The sequence below is a fragment of the Rosa chinensis genome, chromosome 7 (genome assembly GCF_002994745.2).
Source record: "Rosa chinensis cultivar Old Blush chromosome 7, RchiOBHm-V2, whole genome shotgun sequence".
Lineage (NCBI taxonomy): Eukaryota > Viridiplantae > Streptophyta > Magnoliopsida > Rosales > Rosaceae > Rosa > Rosa chinensis.
In genome coordinates, this window is record NC_037094.1 from 58,141,335 (window position 1) to 58,165,726 (window position 24,392).

A 24,392-nucleotide genomic window follows, 5' to 3' on the forward strand; every position below is an offset into this window, starting at 1 on the left:
TTAGTTGTGTTGGTCGTGTTCTGTCCCCTTACTGTTATTGCTGCACTGCTGTTTTATATTCGGGGATTGCAGTATGCACTTCAATCCTGCGATTGATTTGTTCTTCACATTGCGGACAATGCTCAATTTAAGTTTGGGGGTGGGATTTCGTATTTTTATTTTATTTTAGGTCTGTGTTCTGTGTTTGTTTGACCTTATACAAAAAAAAGAAAAAAAAAATCAATAATAAAAAAAAAAAAAAAAATTTATTTTTGTGTTTTCATTGGGTTTTTAGTTTTGTTTGTTAGTCTAAGTCTTAGGGTTCTTCCAAACACAATGATGAGCATGAACTTCTTACGGATTAATATTATGGTCTTAAGATGATAGCAAGCATGTATTGATTCATGATTTTAAGTAATTGTTAATAGATTTTTATGACTATTATGCTTAACTTGTCTTGCATTGATGGTTAGATTGGTGTTATGATTGAAATTTGATTGATGCATGCTAGGATGAGTTAAACTTGATTTTAACCCTTATGAGAATTTGAGCTTATATATGTGCTTTTCTTTTCTGAGTGAATTAGAATAGATCATCTTATTTTCTTGGCGTGGATTTTGCATGATCTCATCTTTTATTCATCTTGGTTGAGACTCGGATTCAACTTGCATATATTATATAAGGACAAATGCTAGAACTTGCCCCAAAGCCTCTTGAAGCGTATGGTTGAATTGCATGATGGACGGGAAAGGATAAAGGCACTAGGATTAACCACCATAGCCAAATTAAACCTGTGTCCCTTTAATGCACACAAGTTGTGCAACCCCCTAGATAAACCTTCTTGAGCCTATATTAAGCCTTTTCTTTCGTCAACCACAAATTCCTTACCCTTTAACCTAGTATAGCTATATCTTGACCCTATTCTAAGGAGTTAGTGGAGCAAAATTTTTAGAGATTCATTATAAATCAAGGTATTGTTGTAAGCAAGTATGGGGGAGTGTTATTGTAAATGTCGATCCAAGGAAGAAGAAAAAAAAATATTGATGGCTATCGAGAAAAAAAAAAAAAAAAAAAGAATAGCCGAGAAGAAAAAAAATCGAAAGTGAAAAAAAAAAAGAAGAAGAATTTCCTTGGATTCGATAAGTTGTTTTATTATATTGTGGTGTTTAGAATGAAGCAAAGGCCCAAAAAGATGACATCCGGCCTTAAGAAAAAGTTTCTTGCTTCATGTGTTTCGAGTTTTATTGCCTTGAGGAAATTCATTGAAGTTCTTATCTCTCTACATTATCATCTTAGTGCTCTGCTAAATTTCCTTAGAATTTTTGTGATTTCCCGATCCTTTCTTTCTTGAAACCTACACCCATAGCCCCGTTACAACCCTAAATAAAGACCTCTTCGATCTTTGAAGTTGTGCATTCGATTTGTGGAGACTTGTGCAAAGGGGTGAGCATATGGTGTCACTGGCCTTTCATCCGAGTTTTGGCATTCCTTTCATGAGATCATAATTAAAAAAATATTGTCAGAAAAAAGCTTTTCGTTCTTGTTTTCGTATGTGAGCTATTTGTTTGCCTTTATACATCATTCCTCTCACATATAACTTGAGTGAAAATGAAAGCTTATGCCATAGTCAGAAAATCATGAGTGGAAAGAAATTGAGTGCATCCTTGTGAGAAATTGAGTTGACACTTGTTTGAAACATGAGGAAGTTGGGTTTCTTTTGTTGCATTGGTTTGATCGTTCTTGCACTAAATTTTGAGCATGATGGTCATCAAAATAGATTAGCTTTTAAGTGAAGTTGTGAATTTGATATTGTGCTTGCTCGAATCTTGACTGACCATACTTGTGGGCAATATAAGTTCTCTGAGATGTTTGGAAGACATTAGGTCCGTGCTTTGAGTCATATTTATTTTTCTTTTCTTGTTTGCTCGAGGACTAGCAAAATCTAAGTTTGGGGGTATTTGATAACTCATAATTTCATACATTTTTTATACCCTTAAATGTAGGATTCTAGGCTTAGTTCTTGTCATTTTTGAGTCATTTACTTTGTGTTTGTGTTTTGTAGGTTAAACTGAAGAAAAGAAAGATTTGGAGCTTAAAATCAAACGCAAGATTGAAAGGATACTTGCTATCCTGATCTTCCAGAATTGTCTCTGCTTTGCGTCAACTTCACAGATTAAACTGTACCTTCTCACAAGGAACTAGTAGGCGAGCCTTATACCATTGGAAAGATACGGATGTTAGCTTTGTGAGGAATTTTACGGAAGTGGATTCGCATTCTTGTGGAGCAAGTTATGATGATTTTAGCGAACCTAGTTCGGGAAGGCAGATTCTGACGGATTTTGCATATCTTTTCAGAATCTGATTTGTGAAGCCCAAGTCCATTGCTCTTAGCACTTTGACGGGATAAGGCTGAACGTGTTTGACATATTTGGAGTAATTTCTTGCATTGACTTTAATAACCCTGCATTCCTTTGGAGAGAAGAAAGCTATTCCAAGTTGGACTAGAAGACCGAAGAAGCCCAAGTCAAGTAGGATTGGAAAGAGACATACAGGGAGAAAACCTAGCACGTCTAGAGACAGAATACACAGCATATTCGGCAGAGAACAAGGAGAAGAAGAAGCTCTCACCATCGCTAGACCGGAGTTCCTCAATTCTTCCATTGTTTGTTTCATGTTTTCTTTGATTCTAGTCATGTTTTTCATAGTTATGGATTGCTAAATTCCTAAGCTAGGGCTGAGATGAAGCCCCTAGTATGACTATTCTATTTGTTTAGTTGGTTGCTATTGAATTTCTGGATTTCTATGTTAAACTCTTAATCACCGTTTCAATAGAACTTTTATTCAAAATCTTTGCTCGGGATCAATAAGACCTAGGTTTTGTTTATGAGTTATTTAGTTGAAGGACATGATACTTGATCAATGAGTAGATGTTTTCTAGGGTGCCAAAAGATAATTTAATCTTGTGATTTAAGAGTTGTGAATTAAGAATACAAGTGCTTGATCATAGTCGATATTCTTGTTTGCATGATATCCTAGTTCTTTTGTGCTTAATGGAGTTGAACATGTTTGCTTGAACCTGATCATTAAGTGGAGTAAATTATAGTTTGGCTACGTGAGTTCTATACAGGATCAATAAGTTGGAATTCATAGGTTAGAAGAACTTTGGCATATGTCTGGGATCAATAAGGCTTATGTACGGAAATCTTTAGCATGATATCTAAGAATTCAATGGTTATCAACTAGAGAATAGGGTAGAAGTAGTAGGTGGTGGATTCAATGCTTTAGCATCTTCATAATCTGTTCTTAAACTTAAAGAATCTCATTACTCAATCTTGTCTTTAATTTTAGTTTTTTCTTTCTTTAATTTTCTGTTTACAACTCAATCACAACATAAAAATCAGTTTGTTTCACTTGAGTAAAGCACACTTGTCATAGCAAAATTGTTTCAATCAGTCCTTGAGGGAATGACCTCGTGCTTGCACATCTATCCTACAATTGAATCGTGCACTTGCGAGTACTAAATTAAAATTGACAACAGTATTCGATAAAAGAAAACCGCCTCTTCCTTCTCCTTCTTCCTCCTCTGTCCTCTTTCACTCTCTAGGTTGGGTATCATAACTTTCTCCTCCTTCTCCACCTCCTCCTCTTTGTCCTCTTTTTTCGGCCCAGTACCTACTTGAGAAAGAGCCCATTCAAATGAAAGAGTCTTATCATATAATGTCTATAGTTCATAATCTATAGTTGACTTTAAATCCTATGTATAGTTCCATATCTTAATCAGACCAAAAGTTTATACATAATACCAATTTTTTTTTTGGATACATTCATATCCTATAGTTCCATACCTTTATCAAACCAAAAATTTTCATTATCTATACTATTATTAAGAGAAGAGGTTTTGTTAGCCAAAATCTAAAATTTTGACAGAATTAACCCTAAAAGATTAATAAAGTTTTAGAATTAATTAAATCACAAGGATAATTAAGACATTTAGAAAATATATTTTTATTATAAAAATTTAAAAAAAAAAGTACCCACAACCCACTTTTCTGTCTCCCATTTTCTTTTCTCTGTAATAACCAACTATTTTCTTTTTTATTTTCTGAAAAAAAAAAAAAAAAAAAAAAAAAAAAAAACTTGCACATACAAAACATGTGTGGAGAATGCTAGTTTACTTTAAAGTTGTTTTTGAACAAAATACTCAAATTTTACAATAAACAAATGCATATAAGAATACCATCAAAACCAAGTAAGGCCCTCTGTTATAGTTTTGCCTTCGGCCTCAGCTTCGATCGGGACGGCCCTAGTAACGGGAGAAGTCGCATATTCTGGCCCAAAAAAATAAAGTAACATCATGGGTTGGATTTAAAGGAACTTATCTCAGCCCAATGAGTCCTGGACTCTGGACAGCCCAAAAGCCCATATTTAATACTATACATCGCCTAATTATTAAATGAATAAGGAAAGAGGTTGTTAGACCAAAGCATTGTCTTCCTTCCCTTCCATTCTTCTCCTCTTCATAATAATTCCTAAACAAATCGTAATAGTCCCACCAAAACCCAGAAACGAGGACAGCTCCCTTTAGCTTTCGGGTAATCTTTCAACCCTAAATTCATTTCCTTTTTCCCCTAAATCTTATTTCTTTTGCGTAATTCTCTTCGATTTATTCTCTAGTTTGCTTCGTCTTCAAGGTTTTCCGAATTGCGGGGCTTAGTATCTGAATCGCCATGGCTCTTGCATCTGATGAAGCTAACAGGATATGCACTCACTGGTAATCAATCTTCTAAATCAGTCTCATAATTTCGAAATATATATGAGTTGGGTTTGCATCAGTCTTGATTTTTGTTCAAGAATTCTAGGTTTTAGTTGTGATTGATTTTTAATCTGCGGTGCTGTGTGTATGATTTTATCCAATTAATGCTAAAGTTGTGAAATTGAAAACGGATTGCCGAAATTTCGTTTAGGTGTGTAGGCAAATGATCAGCTTAAAGATTCCCTGCTTCCTTGGTAGTGGTGAACTGTTTGTTCAATTTCAAAAGCTAGGTTATGGAGTGTAGATGTGTTGGCCAATGACTTAGGGTTGTGTGATATGCTTGTGGAGACCGTGGCGGTGACCTTTTATGTGTCATTGATCTAACGCAAGTAATGTGCTAATGGATGATTTGTTTATGTATTTTTCAGTGAAAGAGCTATCCCGTCTTTAAATATTGATTTGCATTATGCTCACTGTGTCCGCAATCTGGAAAGATGTAAAGTTTGTGGTGACATGGTTCCAAAAAAACATGCTGAGGAACATTACTTAGGCAACCATGCTCCGGTGAGTGAGTTTTTTTTTTTTTTTTTGCACCCTATGCAATATTTTCTTTCTATATTGAAAGATTTTCTCTCCTGCTAATATATTAGGTGGGATTGCACACATGGTTAAATTCTTTTTGTTCGGTGTAAATTTTTCCAGAAGATACTAGCAGTCACTAGGAAGTTAAATTCCATGGTTATGCATGAGTGTATGAATTTAGTGGGTGTTGCAATTTTCTGGTGTCAAGGATTGTGTATTTTCCTCAGTCATCTTAGAATTGCTTACAACATGGGAGCAATCTGTGGACCTGACAAGATTGCTAAACCCTTATTGATGCATTATGATTTAAACAAGTCTCTGATTATAAAGAAACATTCACATGCTGTATCAAGCTATTATCAGCTTGTGAAAGAATTTATTTTTCCAAGGAATCAATCTGAAACTAAAGTTCTCAATATGCTGGAAATACACAGCCTATTGTTTATTCCTCTTCCAAGGCATGTTCAATATATGTTATAAGTTTATATTACTAGTTGACAAATGTCCATGTAGGCCTGAACAGGCACATATATGCATCTGCACAGTTTGTTTGTGTCTGATTTTCATTTATTTCTTTTCTTGCCAAGAGCAAAACATCTGTAGATGCATCAAATCTCAATGAAAGAAGAGAAGGACAAAAAAAAAAAAACCAGTTTGCAGTCATCAATGATCAACTCAAAGATTGGTCAGGCCAACTCATATTGTTTGATCAGGACTGTCTTGACTTGGGTGTAGACATGTGATATATCACTTAGCTGCAGTTGATTGTTACATTAATGAGATGTGTATTTGAACAGGTATCTTGTTCACTTTGTAGTGAGACAATGGAACGTGATATATTGGCAATCCACAAAGGTGAAAATTGTCCTCGAAGAATTGTCACATGCGAGTTCTGTGAGTTCCCATTGCCTGCTGTTGATCTAGCTGAGCATCAGGTAATAATTTCATTATTTGAAATGAATAGATGACATGGTAGATGATATACATCGGCATTGATAGAGTTTTATATCTGCATCTCTTAATAATGCAGGAAGTATGTGGCAATCGAACAGAACTTTGTCTTCGTTGTAGAAGATACGTTAGACTTCGAGAAAGATATAACCATGAGATTAATTGCAATAGTGTCTCAGAAAGTACCGTGGGACCTTCCAGGTTAGTTCACTATCATTTTACTTTCATATATTAATTTAGATATTATGGTGATTCCTTATATTGTGTAATATAATAGAATATTTTGTGATGAGTGCCCATGATTGAATTTTCTTGCTATCTTTTTGCTTAAATTATGGTCAACCATCCATGACTCATCAGTTTAGTATCTGAACTCCCCTATTCTTACATTGCTAGATGGTATTGTTTCTGTTAGAAAATAAACCAGACTAAATCAATGGATTTTTTGTTTCTCTTACCGGATTGAAGTGCAATGGATACTTTCTTGTTTAATCCAAACATTCTGCACCTCTATTACTAAACAACAAAGCGGTTTGAATCGAGTGAATTAAATCCTTTTTTTTAAATATTTTTTTTATGGTGTCACAGTTCTTATGTTGGGTTGGTCCTTGATGAGACATTACTTTTAGAGGGGTCGGTGGTCATCTTGTTTTCCCAACCCTAGTATCCCACTTTGGGTTTCAGCGCTAGTGTTGGTATAGCTGATAATGATAATATCACATATTTTTATTTAATTGGTTGATTATTTAGTCAGTAAAAGGAAAGAGGGATAGGGCAACTGACTTTTCTATCGTTTGGTTATGGCTGTCTCTGTCTGTAGCTAGACTCTGAAAGAATTCTTTCCTATGGAATTTATTTCAACGGCCATATCTTCTGCGGGTTGTGTTTTTTTACCCCAAAGAAGGCTAGGCATGCGTTTACAACTTCTGCTAGACCAGACTAGTACTTTAAATTCAAGCTGACTGCATAAGTTGAATAGTCTTTGTATAAAATCTGAACTATGCCTTCAGAACAAAAGAAACCCAATCCAATTATTATCACTATGGCTTGCCGTTATCTAACTTCTGAGCTAAAAGATTTAGACTGGAATATTGGTGGGCCAAAGGGTCAAACAAGTTTGTTTTTTTTTTTTTTTAGCAATCCAGAAGTCTCTTAAGTATAACCCTCAGGTTTGTGTTGGTAAGAGGTAGGATTCTATTGGTATGCAAACTGATCCTGGATATTCATATTCCTTTCCAATTTGGATTTATTTTGTGTAAATGTTGCTATGTAGTGTTATAGATTTCAACAAAAGAGCAAGTATGGTTGATTCTTCTTAAAAAAGAGCAAGCATGGTTGAGAGTTCTAGCTTCTGCTCTCCAACAATGTAAATTATATTTTATCTAGAATTTTATTAGAGGTTTCGTTTCATTCCATCAAGTTACCAAAGTAATAGGAATGGAACCAATCCAATTTTATCAAGTTGGTGGGTGAATCATTGAACATCCCTGGTTGGAATGGCATGAATTGACCTTACTGTTTGTTTCCTCACCCGCTATTTGGCCCATTATTGATAAGCTGGGACAGAGAATATCTTTTCTTTTTAAGTTGTTAAAACTAGTAAATTACCCAACTATTTTAGTATTCATTGTTTGGTGTTACAGAAGCCTTGTTTTAGAATTATGGTGATTGGTGGTAGTCTATTTGTGTCCTTATCTTATCTATATGTTTTTCTTTTTCTTTTGTCATGGATATAACCCTTTGTATTTTTATCTGAAGGGATGCCAGGGAAGCTGAAAGAGGGCAAGATCCCCAAAGAAGAAGACAGCCTAATGAGTTCTCACGGAGAGGGCTTGTGTTCACCATTGCATTAACAGGCATTGCCGTTCTATTGGGATCCCTTTTTTTCCAGAAGAAGACAGAGGGCAGTCAAGTAAATTAGCAGCTGAGGAACTAGTTCATGTAAATCTTTGCGAAGCTTGTAATTGTTTCTGTACCTTGACTTTCCGAAAATAGTACTCTACTTTTGTAACCGTGTTAAACTTCCATGAGTCGTCTTAATGCACCGACTGATTATGCTAAACTGACATGCTTTGTGCTAGTGCACCGCCTGATTAAGCTAAACATGCTTCGTGAGTTTGTGATCGATTTTCATCCTTTCCTTGCAAATAAAGAGAACAACTCTAAGATTTAGGGGTGTCTCAGCAGGCTCATAGCAGTTATAGGAAGCGGTTTCAAATATAAAAAGCTGCTTAGTAATTATAAACATGCTCACAAGTAAATGTCCGCCAGCCACTTTGATTCGGCCTTTTTTTTTTTTGGTAAATCACTTTTAATTCATAACTACCGAATGCTCATCCGCTTGCAGGAACCTACTTAAGTTTTAGTCTTCATTATTATTTTTTTCTCAAATACCAACATCTGCTCTGCGGTTGAATTATATATAGGTTTTCTGTTTTCATATTCCATATTGTTCAAGTCACTTTATCTCTTCAAAAATAAGAGAACAGTTGAATCATCATCCTTCAACAAAGCTCTTTTTTTCCTAAACACAGAGAGGATGACATTTATGTATAGACACGATGAAGTCTTTACCACACTTAGTGGACGCTTGAATTAGTGTGTAAATAATCATCCATGATTGACCACTAAGATGCAGATAAGTTTTGTAAGTAATTATCCACATATTGAGCACTAAATCCATTATCCATATATAAATATCCCACTGAATTAGGTTAAGATCATTGCTGATATAGTAGCTTTCTCATCCTTTAGAAGGAATTTGGTTCAAGCATATTTTCAGATAAGCAAAATTTACTGCAGATTGTTTAGTCAAGATGAGACTTCGAAATTCAAACTTGTAGTCCAAGTTTCACTCAATGCTCCCAAAGTCCCAATGCTTTGATATCTGACATGGTTAGTTTGCGTTTCACCTTTTAGTTTTTGTCTTTTTTTGTATGAAAGATATTTATGTTTAACCAAAGCACAAGATTTAATTAATTCTTATTATTTTTTTCTTGTCCCAAAAATAAGAACATCTATGGCTTCAAATTCGATTCTTTGCTCGTCTCCCTATACAATTATCAGTGTTTTCACTATTAAGGGAAAAAAAAAACTCAGTATTTTCATGTTTTATTGATCCTTAGTTGCTAATTTTATTAACCTCATCCCTTCCCACTCTTGAAGGGGCTCGAACACATGACCTCCCAATTGCTTTATCTTACCACCTCACCAAACACACGCGTCCGCTTATTGGTCATTATTATTCATACGACGAACTGATCTTTACAAAATTTGTGCTTTCAGTTTAAATGTTTAAATTACACATAATAACTTATTATTGTTGTGTCCTCATAGATAATATCTTATTATTACAGTTAGATAGTCAGAATGTCAGATGATTTCGTATTCATAGTGCTTCAATATCGTTGAATTTAGATCTGAAAAACAACAAAGACAGTTTCCAACTGGTCATTATGACATTATCATGATGACTGATTCCTTCCTATTAAAATTGTCCTCCCTTTCATTAAAAAAAAAAAAATACACGGTTAAAAATGAAAGTAAAAAGTTATTTGTTGCGGTATGTGAGTGATGTGCCGTGACAGACCTGTAATAAAATCAAAGCGACCCTTTCCTCCTATGCGCGGCAACGGCCGGTATCATCAACCGTCAAATTAGCCACAAAATGATAAACACATGCTCCTCCAATCTTCACCCCTCTTGATCACATTAATCACCGTCACTGCCACCCATCACCTTCACTCTCTCATTCTTCTCGCCGACGACGATTGATTCGAATTTCGAAACAGGCGACGATGACGTTTTCATGGGCATCCCCGTAATTTCAGAACCCCACCTCTCTCTCTCAAGTAAGCATCCAACTTTAACAACATTGGCATTAACTCTTTCATTTTCAGTCTGAAAGTTCTGATCTTTGTCATAAGATCTGAAAGCATATGATCTCCCACATTTTTCGTAACTTGATAACCACCCACAACATAACCCAGTATTAAAAAACCGAGCTTCCTTATGTCTTGGTGGCAGAGATTCAAATCCAGAGTTGTTTCGATAGGTTTCAATAGACAACAAGAGTCTCAGACCATGTCAGGAGCAGGAGTGCGGTTACATAATCTGGGTCCCCATGTAAGTCAAATTTTGAGCCTTTTGGTTTCTTGAACCAGACAAGAAGTTGCTGAAGTTGATATGGTTGGATATGTTAAAGGGTTAGTTTGGATTTTTGTTGTTGGAAGGAAAGTGAATGGTTTTCGGTTATGTGTGTTGTTTTTGCTTGTGCAGGTGGTTATGGATAATGGCATAGTCCAAGTCACCTTATCAAACCCAGATGGTATTGTCACCGGAATACGATATAATGGGATTGACAATTTGCTTGAACCTCTCAATCCTGAACATAATAGAGGGTACGCGGTGAATTGTTTAGTTCCTTTTAAGTTTGTATTTGAGACAAGCAGAATTTTCCAAAAGTTTTAAGTTAAAGTAACTACCAGATTAAGGTAAACAGTTCGGATAGATGTTGGTAGAGAAGCATGGATTACAAGTATATGTCTTGCTTTGCTTCTTATCTTACATTTGTTAGCTTATGAGATTAGGAATTGACTATAGATTCAATCTGATTATATAGGTATTGGGACCTTGTCTGGAGTGGACCAGGAGTTAAGGGAACATTTGATGTGTATGTAGTTCTCCTCTTTTCTTTCTTGAATTAGTGGTGCAACTTTTGAAACTATCTGATCATTGTTCATGAAAAATTAATGGTGAATATACAGGATAAAAGGTACTACTTTTAGGGTTATTGTGGAGAATGAGGAACAGGTCGAGCTCTCATTTACAAGAACGTGGGATCCCTCTCTTGAGGGGAAATATGTTCCCTTAAACATAGACAAAAGGTCACTGCTAACTTTATTTGAAGTTTTCAGTGTCATTAGTAAAGCCAAGTGCTACTGTATGTTAGGATTAGGCTTATGTTTACAGAGTTTATTTGTTATAGTTTTGCTCTCATGAATGTTGTTTTCTCTAATTTATCCAGGTTTGTAATGCTTCGTGGTTCCTCGGGCTTCTACTCCTATGCAATTTATGAGCACCTGAAGGATTGGCCTGATTTTGAGATTGGTGAAACCAGAATAACTTTCAAACTGAGAAAAGACAAGTAAACTTCGTCTTTCATATCATCAGATATATTTTTCCAGTTATGCATGCTGATTTGGTAGAAACCATTTATAAGAATAACTAACAAGTGACACAAATTTAGAGCACTGTGTATGCTATATGGAAGAACAGATTTTGTCTTTATTTCAGGGTACATGAAAATAGATTTTATGTTTTCCTACAATTTAGAGATTATTTAGTTTGTTTATAGAGCTTATAAGTAGTATTTAATATTTATGACTGCATTATTTGTATTTTTATATTTAGATAGCCTCTATGGATGTGTAACTGGGCCTCATTGTAGTTTAGTGCTTGAAACTTGTATATTGATAGAGAACATATCGATTTTAGCCTAGTTTAGTTCTCTCCATCCTGTTCTACTTCATTTCCCTAAGGTTCTATTCTATCTCTTCATTTGCTTCTCTGCTAGTTGTGTGTCTTACATCATCTAGTGATCTATTCCATCTTCATGTGATCAAACATAGAAATCTTAATATCATATTCTCTTTGGTAGTTTAGCAAATGTCGCTGAATTAACAATGGTTCAACCTGGGGAATAGGTTCCAATACATGGCTATCTCAGACAACAGGCAAAGATACATGCCCCTACCTGATGACCGGATGCCAGGAAGATGCCAGCCCCTGGCTTACCCAGAAGCTGTCCTACTTCTGAATCCCAAGATGCAAGAGCTTGCCGGAGAGGTACTCTTATCACGATTTCGTACTATTGTGTACTATGTTAATGTTTCTTTTTGTATCTGTGGGGATTATCAAGCCAAATTTTTTGAACACTTTCTAGTTAGTTTGTTTTCATCATTTGTCTTCTTAGCGGAAAGCTCACCAGTTAGTGGGTTATGCCCTTTTACATTAAATTAGTGATTTTTGATCTTACATCTGTGGAGAATACAGTGCTTTTCTCTGTATATTTTTGTTATGTATATAGGATGGTTTGTTTTCTGATTCATTTGTTACACAATTTCTTGAGATGCAGGTAGATGACAAGTACCAGTACTCATGTGTGAACAAAGACAATCAAGTTCATGGTTGGATATGCACCAACCCACCAGTTGGCTTTTGGCAGATCACACCAAGTGATGAATTCCGGTCTGGTGGACCTCTGAAACAGAATCTAACCTCACACGTTGGCCCCACCACTCTTGCAGTATGTGGCTGATATTAGAATACTAGTCATTAGTAGAATTCTGCAATGTGGGTGACTTGCTCAATATAGATGTTATTATAATTTGGTGACATCAGCTATGCTTATAAACTTTGCGTTATCATCAGATGTTTCATAGTTCTCATTATGCGGGACAAGATCTGGTGCCAAAATTTAGAGGTGGTGAACCATGGAAGAAGGTTTTTGGGCCTGTTTTTATCTATCTCAATTCTGCGGGAATTAGAGATGATCCGTTCTTTTTGTGGGAGGATGCTAAAATTAAGGTTTGCCAGAATACTTGTATTTTATCATTCATTTACACTAAGAAAGCAACGTTATGGGTAAATGATGATGCAAAATGATGTTCAGATGATGGCAGAAGTCCAAAGCTGGCCATATAGTTTTCCAGCTTCTGAGGATTTCCAAAAGTCGGATCAACGGGGTAATGTGAGTGGTAGACTACTTGTCTTGGACAGGTTGGTAATTAGGACACCTGCAAATACAGGGAAGAGGATTCTCTATCTCTGGTGCAATGATTTTTTCTATGTATTCATGCATATGGTTTGGTTGTTTGTTTAAATTGACATTTATCCTCTCTCTCCCTCTCTCATTTTTTATTTTATTTGTTCATTTTAAGTATACCAAATAGTAGGTTGATACTAAGAAAGTAATGACAGGCGTAGGTTATAAATTGATTCAAGTTTGTTTCCAAGTATTGAATTGATGGTTCTCATTGCCAAAAAGAAAAACATTGATGTTTCTCAAGTACTTTTTTTCCCATAAATGTAATTAAAGTCTTTGTAATTATAATGTTCAGGTATGTTAGTGAAGAATATATACCAGCAAATGATGCATATGTTGGTTTGGCTCCACCAGGAGATGTAGGATCATGGCAACGAGAATGCAAGGTGACCTTTGTGAAACCTCTATTTGGTCTGCATAACAAACTCGTAAAGTTTGATTCTATAGTTAGTGACTAGGTTTTAATTTTTTAACAGCTCCTGTAACCTTGCCACTTTGGTATAGAAAATTACTGGTTGACAGTATTCAAGGTTAGCGATCACTAAGAAATTTGTCTATGCATATCAATTCAGATATAAATCATATAACAGAATCCTCATGGTTCCAATTTTCGTAACTTTTCCAGGATTTTTTTTTTTTTTTATAATTCTTGCCAGCTGAATGACGATTAACTGGAATTATTGAATTTCATGATTTTCTAGGCCTCAAATGAGATATAGATATTGTTGTGGTACTGCTGTTAGCATGGAGCTTTGTGTCACCTGTTTAAGCATCTGCTCTTGTGATTAAGGCAGAAAAATGTTCAAATGATCTGTTATATGCTATACTTAATTATGCGCAAAACAAATTTATATTTCATACATCATTCCTGAACAAACCCTTATGGATGGTTGTTATACTTATGCTTCTTAGGACTATCAATTCTGGTCGAGGGCAGATAACAGAGGTTACTTTTGCATTAACAACATATGTACTGGCACGTACAATCTTTATGCATGGGTCCCTGGTTTTATTGGAGATTACCGGTATGAAGCAGTCATTAACATAACCTCAGGTGTTGTTCTCAACTTTCTAATTCCAAGTCAATTGTTTCCTTTCTTTCATTTGATTTAATGATAATCGGTTTTGTTAACTTGTTATCCAGGTTCTTTTACTGAAATGGGTGATCTTGTGTATGAACCTCCAAGAGATGGGCCTACATTGTGGGAAATAGGCATTCCTGATCGTTCCGCTGCAGAGTTTTATGTTCCTGATCCCGATCCGAAGCATATTAATAAGCTTTTTGTTAATCATCCTGACAGGTTAGCCATCTTTTATTGCAATTTGAAAGAGTTAACGGTTTATGGATCTTCATATCAGGGTGGTCAAAACTATCATTTTTTACTCCCAATGTGCAAATGGTTGAAACAGTACTTATATAATCTAATAGCACCTGGCTTCGCTGATGGTCATTTCAAATGCCATCAAGGGAGTTTACAACTTATTCATGTTACGAATTTAACATTGAGTTCATGCTTATGGCAGGTTCAGGCAGTATGGTCTGTGGAACAGATATACTGAATTATATCCTCATGAAGATTTGGTTTATACTGTTGGTGTTAGTGATTATAGTAAAGATTGGTTCTTTGCTCAGATTCCCAGGTTTGGATGGTTCTTTAAAACAAATGGTGGTGATTCTGAAATCATAATGAGATAATGATATCTGCTGGTTAATGCTGGTGTACTGCAGGCAAAAGGACAACACACATGTAGGAACAACATGGCAAATTAAGTTCAAACTTAACAATGTGGATCGAAACAGTACCTATAAACTGCGAGTGGCAATTGCATCTGCAACTCTAGCTGAAATGCAGGTAAAATTTGATTTGTTCGTTACTGTGTTACAAGTGGCACTGATTTTTTTTTTTTTTTTGCTTCGTTTCATTTGTAGGTTCGTATCAACGATCCAAACGCAAGACGACCTCTATTTACGACTGGACTGATAGGGAGAGATAACTCAGTTGCGAGACATGGAGTTCATGGGATCTACTGGCTGTTCAACATCAATGTACCGGGTGCCCAGCTTGTTGAGGGTGATAATACTATCTTCCTGACACAACCAAGATGCACCAGTCCTTTCCAAGGGCTTATGTATGATTACTTACGACTTGAAGGCCCCCCAACTTGTGGTTCGAGTTCGTCTTAAGTACGAAATTCATATAATTGTATGTAATATTTGATTTGCATTTTCATATTTGTAGTTGAATCCTACTATATATGTTTGATATATGGTAGAGAAAGGAAATAAAATGGTATCCGATGACTTATTCCATGTGTATATATGACCCAATCTCTCTCTCTCTCTCTCTCTCTCTCTCTCTCTCTCTCACATCTGGCACTAATTCCAAATTGAATCTAACTTGATTATCCATGTCAGCAAATCTGCATGTTAAGCCCATAATTAACTAGGTGCTTATGTAATTGTCGAAGGACACTTTCGTAGCACTCCATGAAATAACCATCATAATAGCTACAGTAGAACTGCTCCACAATCTACACAAACGACTCTTGCACGCTTATAGTGGTGCCGACTAAGTAACGACATTAAAGAAGATGAGGGTATCTAGGCAAAGATTGCTTTATCTTTAGTTCAAGAATACTATACCTAAACGTAATATTAATAATGTTCTTATAAACCTATATAAATCCTATTTTGTTTTACACAATGCAGCTAGCTTTCAGCTTTTAGAGAGGTAAGAACAAATACTCTTATGTTTTTCATTTTATAAATAGTCATCATCTTGCTAGCTTTTAATCAACCTATAGTGCCATTGTTCTTTATTTTTCAGGAATCCCCTGCTGCTGTAGAAACTGCTGTAGAAGCTGCGGAAAATAGCAGTCGGCTGGTCTCGTCATCATGCCACCTATTGGGGTGCAACTGCTTATTCAAGATCGTCATGTAATCCATTTCAAATTTTCAATTACTGGCTACTATTATATATGGTTTGCATAGAAATGTTAATTTCTGCATAAAAATTTAAGCTAAATAGATTCATGTCACGTGTACTGCAGGTAATGATGGATAATGGGTTTGTCCAAGTGACATTGTCAAATCCAGAGGGAATAGTCACTGGAATACGATACAATGGCATCGATAACTTGCTCGAGATTCGTAATGAAGAAACTAATAGAGGGTAAGTACAGTTAGCTAGCCTCAAAAGTTATTTCCAATGGACGGACGGAGAATTATTTTTGGTCGGAAATTGTGTTATTTCCGACGAAATAATATCCTCATCGGTAAAAGTTGGTCGGAAATTACCACCTTTGTTGTAGTGACATGAGGCTTAATTAGAGATACATGTCTTTCTACTGATTTTTCGTCATGCAATACCAAGTTTAATTTAGTTTCGGGATAATGAACATTTATGTAGCTACTGGGACCTAGTTTGGAGTGAAGCGACCACCGGAACAACAGGAATATTTGATGTGTAAGTCTCAAACCCTCCATCTCTCTCTTGTGGTTAGGGTTTAGGGTTTAGCTCACTGAGTTAGTTTTGGTAAATACTTGAAGCGAGGTTTGAAGCCATTTGAGTAGAAGAAATACCATCATCTCAGAAATGGCGTCCTGAAATTATAGTCTTCGGTCAGTTTATATTGAATTTCAATTGTTAGAATGTGATATATGTTGCATGGAGCTGAGAGAAACCCACACATAACAAATTAATGTTCAAATATAAATAACTAACCAACAACCTATCACATAATGTATGCTTCCCTCTAAACGATATTATTTAATACATTTTCTTTCTCAATAAACTGATTTTGTTTTGGGACAATTTTTCAGTAAACTGAATGACATAATTATATGAATCAGTTGGGAATTTCTGTAATAATTAATTGCCAATTGCCAATATAAATGCAGGATCAAAGGAACAAAGTTTGAGGTTATAGTGGAAAATGATGATCAGGTGGAGCTCTCCTTCACACGAACCTGGGATCCCTCCCAGGAGGGCAAGCTCGTTCCCTTAAATATTGATAAAAGGTCCTCATTGTTGATCAATGTAATAAAACAAAATTAAGGTATTGATAACAGCAATATTGATTTGATGATCATAAATGATACTCTGTTTATATATAGGTTCATAATGGTTCGAGGTTCTTCAGGCTTCTACTCATACGCTATCTACGAGCACTTACAGGAATGGCCTGCTTTTGAGCTCGGAGAAACTAGAATTGCGTTCAAACTCAGAAAAGACAAGTACACAAATATTCCTAGCTTCATAATCCTTGTTTTAAATTGTATATCAATTGGACCTATTGACGCACATTGACCATTGACCAGGGAGTCAATAGATCCGATTTGCACAATATGCATGGGTGATCATTACACATGAATATGCCATTACCTATTCATTAATTAGTTTGAGTTTTACATTCATTACAAATCCAAGAGCTATCACACATCTTTGACTATCATATTGAAAGTCTTGGATTTGAGACACGTTATATTAATACTAAAGAGGTTCACAAATCACAAGTGTAGAATCCATATCTTTGAACATTTGCAATACCAAGAAAACATTGCGTGCCGAGGTGTATAAGCATTGTGAATGGGCAGGTTTCACTACATGGCCATGGCAGATAACAGGCAAAGATACATGCCGTTGCCTGATGACCGTTTACCACCCAGAGGCCAACCCCTGGCGTATCCCGAGGCAGTTCTACTCGTCAATCCTATCGAGCCTGATCTTAAAGGAGAAGTCAGTTACTATTACTTTTATCTCATTAAACTAAATATTCTACATCTCACATCACTTAGACATGGTGGCTATCTTCAATAATTTCAAGGAGCCTAGTATTCTTTTTATTGAAACCTGGCCTAATTTTGTTTAATTGGATGCTTGATGTGCTTCATTGATTTATAAGGTGGATGACAAGTACCAATACTCATGTGACAACAAGGATAGCCGGGTACATGGGTGGATATGCACTGATCCGCCGGTGGGATTTTGGCAAATTACACCCAGCAACGAGTTCCGATCTGGTGGACCTGTTAAGCAAAACCTTACCTCTCATGTTGGCCCTACCACCCTTGCGGTAATTAGACCTAAAGCTCAATGTCATATACGTGCCCTATCATGATAATTAACTAGTACTAAAAGTTTGTCATTGATAATTTAACATTATACAATGATGGTCATCAATCAGGTGTTTCTAAGCGCTCATTATTCCGGAGACGATCTGGTGCCAAAATTTGCAGCTGGTGAATATTGGAAGAAAGTTTTCGGCCCTGTTTTTATGTATGTCAATTCGGAATATTTAGGAAATGACCCGTTGATTTCACTATGGGAGGATGCTAAAATACAAGTAAATTTATTTTCTTGTACAAATATATTTCTCTGAGTTTATTTTGATAACTGGCACATTTCTCTGAGCTAAATAAATTAATGGATTGCTTCACTCAGATGATGATTGAAGTCCAAAGCTGGCCATACAGCTTCCCAGCATCTGAAAATTTTCCCAAGTCGGACCAACGTGGTGACGTTAGTGGTAGACTACTTATCCGAGACGGGTATGCGTACATAAAAATCCTAGAAATGACCAGTTAGACCATATTTGCAGATCGTTCACCACATGATGTGACAGTTGGTGGACTAATCTGTTCATCAATCAATATGACAAACTTTAATTCGGTCTAAACATGGACTTCTTTAGCACTAGTACAGTAGTATTTAACAAACTTCGTCTGTGGTTAATTAGCATATGTGTGGTAGAATGGGTAAACCAAAATGTTATATAGGACGTCTATACAGTTTCTCTCTGCGTTGTATTTTGCAGTATGAGTATATGTGAATTCAATCTGACAATGTCTACATGAATTTGGTTATTTCCTGCTCACTTGTTGTTCAGGTCGATCTTTAATTTTCTTACTACTATTATTTTGAAGGACAAGTAATTAGCTTTGATATCTATGTTATTCTGATAATTTTTGACATATCTAGATATATTAGCGATGATTATATATCAGCCAATGGTGCATATGTCGGGTTAGCGCCGCCAGGAGACGTTGGGTCATGGCAAAGAGAGTGCAAGGTGACTGAATTTTAGACTGCATAATTTTAACATATTCTTAACTTTCTGCCGAATGATGTTAATTTGACAAACTATCAGTCAAAATCATTAACCTATGGATTCTTGTATTAAGTTGAAGTCTAGATTATGTAATTCTCACTTCAAAATGCATTAGTAATTGAAAAGTGAATTATCTTGATCAATAAATTGAACGTGAGAGAAATGGCATATCTATATGTTCTTCCATTTGTTAGATCAACATGCATATTCGCAAATTTACTTTAATTTCCTCCTAATCTCATAGTTAGTTACTTATTTCCAGGACTATCAATTTTGGACAACAACAGACGCGGATGGCTACTTTTCTATCAATGACATACGGACTGATGATTATAACCTTAATGCATGGGTCCCTGGTTTTATTGGAGATTATCAATATGATGATGTTATCACTATAACCTCAGGTAGGGTGAGCTTCCTTAGTTTTTCTTGTACAAGATTATGGTGAACTGAATGTATATCTCATGCATTCAAAAATGGAAACAATGTAATGCAATGTAGGTTGTGAGGTTGATATGGGTGAGCTTGTGTATGAGCCTCCTAGAGATGGCCCAACCTTATGGGAAATAGGCATCCCAGATCGATCTGCTGCAGAGTTTTATGTTCCTGATCCTAATCCCAACTACATTAACAATCTCTTTGTCAACCATCCGGACAGGTTAGCCTTGCATGCTAGCTCCTATAATTTTTGATCATTTAAGTTGTCACTTGATCATTCCTCTACGAGTAAATGTTTTGGGTCCTGGATTGTGTAACATGTTATTAGAGCATTGGTTGCATGCTAGCTCCAATTAAATCTGTTTGTATCCATATCTTGTTGAAAGGCTGCATTTAAGGAAGAGTGTTGGCATTTATATTTATATTGCTAACTCAGTCTTTGGCATTTAAGCTTTTAGGCAGCTAAAATCGTTCATAGCAGATTCATATTAGATGGCCAAAGATTGGTTCTATTGTCAGTGTCAGATAACTGCTCACAAACTATTTCGAATATTAATGATCATTGTAATTATCAGAGTTGGACATAAAAAATATCAACTAAGATATTGTTGTATAATGTTGCAACTAACTTGGCAGGTTTAGGCAGTATGGACTGTGGGATAGATACACAGAGTTATATCCTGATGCAGACTTGGTTTACACGGTTGGTGTTAGTGACTATAGCAAAGACTGGTTCTTTGCTCAGGTTACCAGGTCAGCACCCTTTTCCTCTCGTATTGTGATTTGCAGTGATTCAGGATTTACCTGTAACATAGTTTCCTTGTTTCTTTTATTGCAGGAAGAAAGATGACAATAAGTATCAAGCAACAACTTGGCAAATCAAATTCAAGCTTGATGATGTAGACAAGAACGGTACCTATAAGCTGAGAGTAGCACTTGCATCTGCAACTCTTTCTGAATTACAGGTATGAAACTATGCACTAAACCACTATCCACTATTTAACTTGTAATGATATGTAGATGAGTGCAGATTTATAAATTCTTCTTAGCTTGAGATGGAGAAACCGGCAGGCCAAATCACATTTTTACTTGTCCAGCTTGAATTCATTGACCACACTTAAAGTCTTTTGAGGCAATTTGTCGAATTCCACATTAGCACTTTTTTTTTCCCTCTCTCTTTATGTGAATCTTGTTAGCTATATATATCTTCTTTTTCATTATTAACTTGTAAATTTTAACATCTTTGTAGGTTAGAGTAAACAATCCAAAGGAAAATCCTCCTCTATTCACAAGTGGTTTGATAGGGAGGGACAATTCCATCGCAAGACATGGAATCCATGGCCTCTATTGGCTTTACAATGTCAAAATACCGAGCTCTCGGCTTGTTGAGGGGGACAATACTATCTTTCTAACTCAACCAAGAAGCACTGGCCCTTTTCAAGGGATCATGTATGATTATATTCGCTTAGAAGGTCCCCCATCTGTAAGTTCCAAATAAGGAACTTGATGGTACACATTGCATTAGATTGATCCCTGATACAAATGCTCGAAATCAATTGTAATATATATATATAAGCAAAAAGAAACTATATGAAACCTACACTCAATAAACAAAGTTGCAATGTAACAACATATAGGAGTTTGCCTTATTTCTAATGTCACAAATAGCATACATTTCAATGTTGCTCCTGTAGTAGAAAAGTTTTTACCAACACCCATGGGATGTTCGTTTTCAATCTCAGTACAAACTTAAAATTCTGTCCAAAGTTAGAGATCACTGGTTGATCGAGTCTAATTGATGGACCTAGCTTGGACAGAATCCTGAAGTACTTGGACTGAGATGGTAGCGTTCATCTTTACAACTTTGTTATTAGAAACCTTTTTGTTGCAACAAGAGTACATAAAAATGACAATTAACCCCAAAGTACGGCAAGAAACACTAATGCCCATAGAGTCGAGCGGGAAGGCGTGGAGTGAGCAAGACTTCAACCTTGCCAGATTTATGGTTGGTCAGTCCCCCTGCCTCACTCATGTCAACCGGCTCTTCCCCTAGGGTCGAAAGTTCAAAACCGTGAAGCAAAGAAGCGAGTAGAAGAGGCATACTCTTTAGGGCAAGATACATTCCAGGACAAATTCTTCTACCACTGCTGAAGGGTATCAACTCAAAATCCTGACCTCTAACATCAACGCTCTTGTGAGTTGTGAGAAACCTCTCAGGTCGAAACTCATTCGGGTCAGGCCACACCTTCGGATCACGTTGAATCTTGGAAATATTTATCACGAGGCGAGTTTTTGCTGGGATATGGTAGCCACCGACGACGCAGTCTTCCGTGGACTCGTGATCAGGCCGTGGGATTGGTCCAGGAGGGTATAAGCGCAGGGTTTCTTTGATAACGGCTTGGAGATAAACCAAGTTTTCAGTGTCTGATTCCTTGACTTGCCTCTCTCTACCAACATGTTGGTCTAACTCTTGTTGAGCCTTCTTTAGCACTTCACGGTTGTTGAGAAGTAAAGTCAGAATCCATGTCAATGTCCCGGTTATAGTATCTATACCTCCTAAGATAATAGTCTGCAAAACACGTACAAATCAATATTTGAGTAACAATATTACTTGGGACTTACCAACATGCAAAGAGTATATTGCTCGAGGGATTGGAAAAAAAATTATAACTGCCTCCCTAATTATCTTTCAAAATAGAACTACATGTACCTACAGACCCAAAAAAGAAGATGAAAAAGAATGAGGAAGACAGGAAAAGAAGAAGATCGATGCTTGAGAGGTGACCAAATTATTTGTTTTATTGAGATATTCATTTGGTCACCAGTGATCATGAAATTTTTGGTCACCAGTGACTATGAGAATTTTGGTTACATATAAATTCGATGTTAGGTGATCATTAATTTCTTCAAATCATGTAAACACTCAAAAAGATAAAAAAAAAAAAAAAATTAGAAGTGCAAATAACTGTTTTTTTTTTTTTTCAATATATAGTAATCCAATCTATAATGAAGGGAAAAAAAACAAACAAACAAAAAGGAAGCTAGTATATAGAGCAAGTCAGAATTTGGGTGTTCAAAATGGGCATACCAAGGAGACAGCTTTATTGATAGTATCAGCATCATAAGTAGAAGTAACATTGTCATCACCATCTAGAATTGAAATCATCACATCCATGAAATCTCTCTCCTCATTATCATCACTATCACTCTTTGAGTTATTCGTCTTCCTCTTCTGCTTATGCTCTTCCAACCATCCTTCAAGCAGAACGTCCACCTCTTTAGCCATCTTCTTCATCTCTCTCTTAACCCTAAACAAGTCCAACCACCTCAAGAATGGTATCGTATCGGACACTGCAAAAGCTGCAAGCAATTTCACATATCCCCTAATCTTCTCCCTCAAAATCAAATCACCTTTCTCAGAATTTAAGATCTTCCCAGCTTCTGAAAATCGTTTCCCTACTATCATCCGAAATATCACGTTCTCGTTTATGCCCTCAAACCATTCTTCCATCTCCACCACCACCCCGGAATCCTTCTTCGAATTCGAACCACCACCATCCCTCCTCCTGATTCTGTCAAAGATTCCCTTTATCGCCGCCTTCACTTCGGATTCCCGAATGTGTTTTAGGGTTTCGAGGCGGTGGCTGGACAAGGCTTCCGTCATGACTATCCTCCTTATCTTACGGAAGTAGTGGTCGTAACGGCTGAAGACAAAGAAGGCACCGTCGTAGCCGAGGGTTTCTCTGGCTAGACCCTTCGGACGGCCGGCGAAGATGACGTCATTTGTCTTTAAACACTCCTTGGCCATTTCTGAGTTGCTGACGACTATGGTTCTCTTCATCCCCATCTTCATAGTGAAGATGGGTCCGTACTGATCGGCCATCTTACCCAACACTATGTGGGCTGGTTCTGATGAGCCTCTCAATAAGTGGAGGTGGCCGATTATCGGCCTAGCGCCGCAGGCTTGCGGTGGAAGGTTGAGTTTTCTCGCTACCCTTGAGGAGTATTTTAGTATCAGAGAGTAGAGAAATATTATTGAAAAGGCCAAAACAACAGGTAAGAGGTGGGAGTACTCCATCTCTATGACTGATCGTCTGGATTTCGAGTGGGTTTGAGAGTTACTTTGAGGATTTGGAATGGAGAAAGCGTGTTGGGATGTATATAAATGCCGATTAGACCGCTGATGTTAAGTACAGCTCAGTGGAGTTGGTGCATGAGTGCAAATTGGCAAGATATTGCGCATGCAATTGGAATTGGTCATTATTTCATGGCATTTTTTCCTTTTTCCAAATTTGAAATTTTTTTCTTTTTCCAAATTTGTTCCAAATTGGGACCCTTTCTTATAATAGCAAATTACCACTAACTACACTTTTTATCCAATATTTATCAGTAACAGGCCTTTTTTCTATACTTCCCTGGTGGTACTGTTCATGACCCATGCGCAAGGCCCATATCCTGTGCGGCCATTTTCCTACCAATTTTTTGAATACATTCAGATCAAATTACCACTAACTACACTTTTTATCCAATATTTATCAGTAACAGGCCTTTTTTCTATACTTCCCTGGCGGTACTGTTCATGACCCATGCGCAAGGCCCATATCCTGTGCGGCCATTTTCCTACCAATTTTTTGAATTGTTCTGTTAATGAGAAATTACAAAAATAACCTCAACTGATCTCTAATCAGATACGAAGGCTTGCACCCACAAAGCGATCGTGATTTCCAAAGCTCCTTCAACCATTGCGTCATT

The 24,392-nt window shown here is 36.5% G+C and overlaps 4 protein-coding genes across 5 annotated transcripts; 3 read left to right on the plus strand and 1 right to left on the minus strand.

Annotated features, from left to right (window-relative positions):
• The first annotated feature begins 4,434 nt into the window (after positions 1-4,434).
• On the plus strand, positions 4,435-8,345 carry LOC112175291 (XIAP-associated factor 1). Of its 2 annotated transcripts, none has more exons than XM_024312967.2 (6): positions 4,435-4,571; positions 4,671-4,750; positions 5,161-5,296; positions 6,112-6,249; positions 6,345-6,466; positions 8,024-8,345. In XM_024312967.2, the coding sequence occupies exons 2-6, from the start codon at positions 4,707-4,709 to the stop codon at positions 8,184-8,186; spliced, it is 603 nt and encodes a 200-aa protein (XP_024168735.1). In that variant the 5' UTR covers positions 4,435-4,571; positions 4,671-4,706; the 3' UTR covers positions 8,187-8,345. The 2 variants fall into 2 exon arrangements, with proteins under 2 accessions (XP_024168735.1, XP_024168736.1); XM_024312968.2 differs by having other exon boundaries at positions 4,448-4,571; positions 4,654-4,750.
• Positions 8,346-10,138: 1,793 nt separating this feature from the next.
• On the plus strand, positions 10,139-15,408 carry LOC112178598 (probable rhamnogalacturonate lyase B). The gene is made up of 15 exons (XM_024316758.2): positions 10,139-10,390; positions 10,544-10,665; positions 10,887-10,937; positions 11,032-11,151; positions 11,292-11,411; positions 11,971-12,112; positions 12,402-12,572; positions 12,698-12,853; positions 12,939-13,045; positions 13,387-13,477; positions 14,004-14,145; positions 14,236-14,392; positions 14,616-14,732; positions 14,821-14,944; positions 15,022-15,408. The coding sequence occupies exons 1-15, from the start codon at positions 10,277-10,279 to the stop codon at positions 15,274-15,276; spliced, it is 1,989 nt and encodes a 662-aa protein (XP_024172526.1). The 5' UTR covers positions 10,139-10,276; the 3' UTR covers positions 15,277-15,408.
• Positions 15,409-15,788: 380 nt separating this feature from the next.
• Positions 15,789-22,002, plus strand: LOC112179385 (probable rhamnogalacturonate lyase B). Its single transcript, XM_024317783.2, has 16 exons — positions 15,789-15,823; positions 15,920-16,029; positions 16,143-16,264; positions 16,502-16,558; positions 16,993-17,112; positions 17,209-17,328; positions 17,689-17,830; positions 17,997-18,167; positions 18,279-18,437; positions 18,536-18,642; positions 19,073-19,163; positions 19,465-19,606; positions 19,704-19,860; positions 20,277-20,393; positions 20,479-20,605; positions 20,890-22,002. Exons 2-16 carry the CDS (start codon positions 15,988-15,990, stop codon positions 21,136-21,138), a joined length of 1,923 nt encoding a protein of 640 aa, XP_024173551.1. The 5' UTR covers positions 15,789-15,823; positions 15,920-15,987; the 3' UTR covers positions 21,139-22,002.
• Positions 21,580-23,758, minus strand: LOC112178260 (cytochrome P450 CYP82D47). The gene is made up of 2 exons (XM_040511532.1): positions 22,729-23,758; positions 21,580-22,209 (listed from the first exon to the last, which is right to left on the minus strand). The coding sequence occupies exons 1-2, from the start codon at positions 23,716-23,718 to the stop codon at positions 21,580-21,582; spliced, it is 1,620 nt and encodes a 539-aa protein (XP_040367466.1). The 5' UTR covers positions 23,719-23,758.
• Between the last annotated feature and the right edge of the window lie 634 nt (positions 23,759-24,392).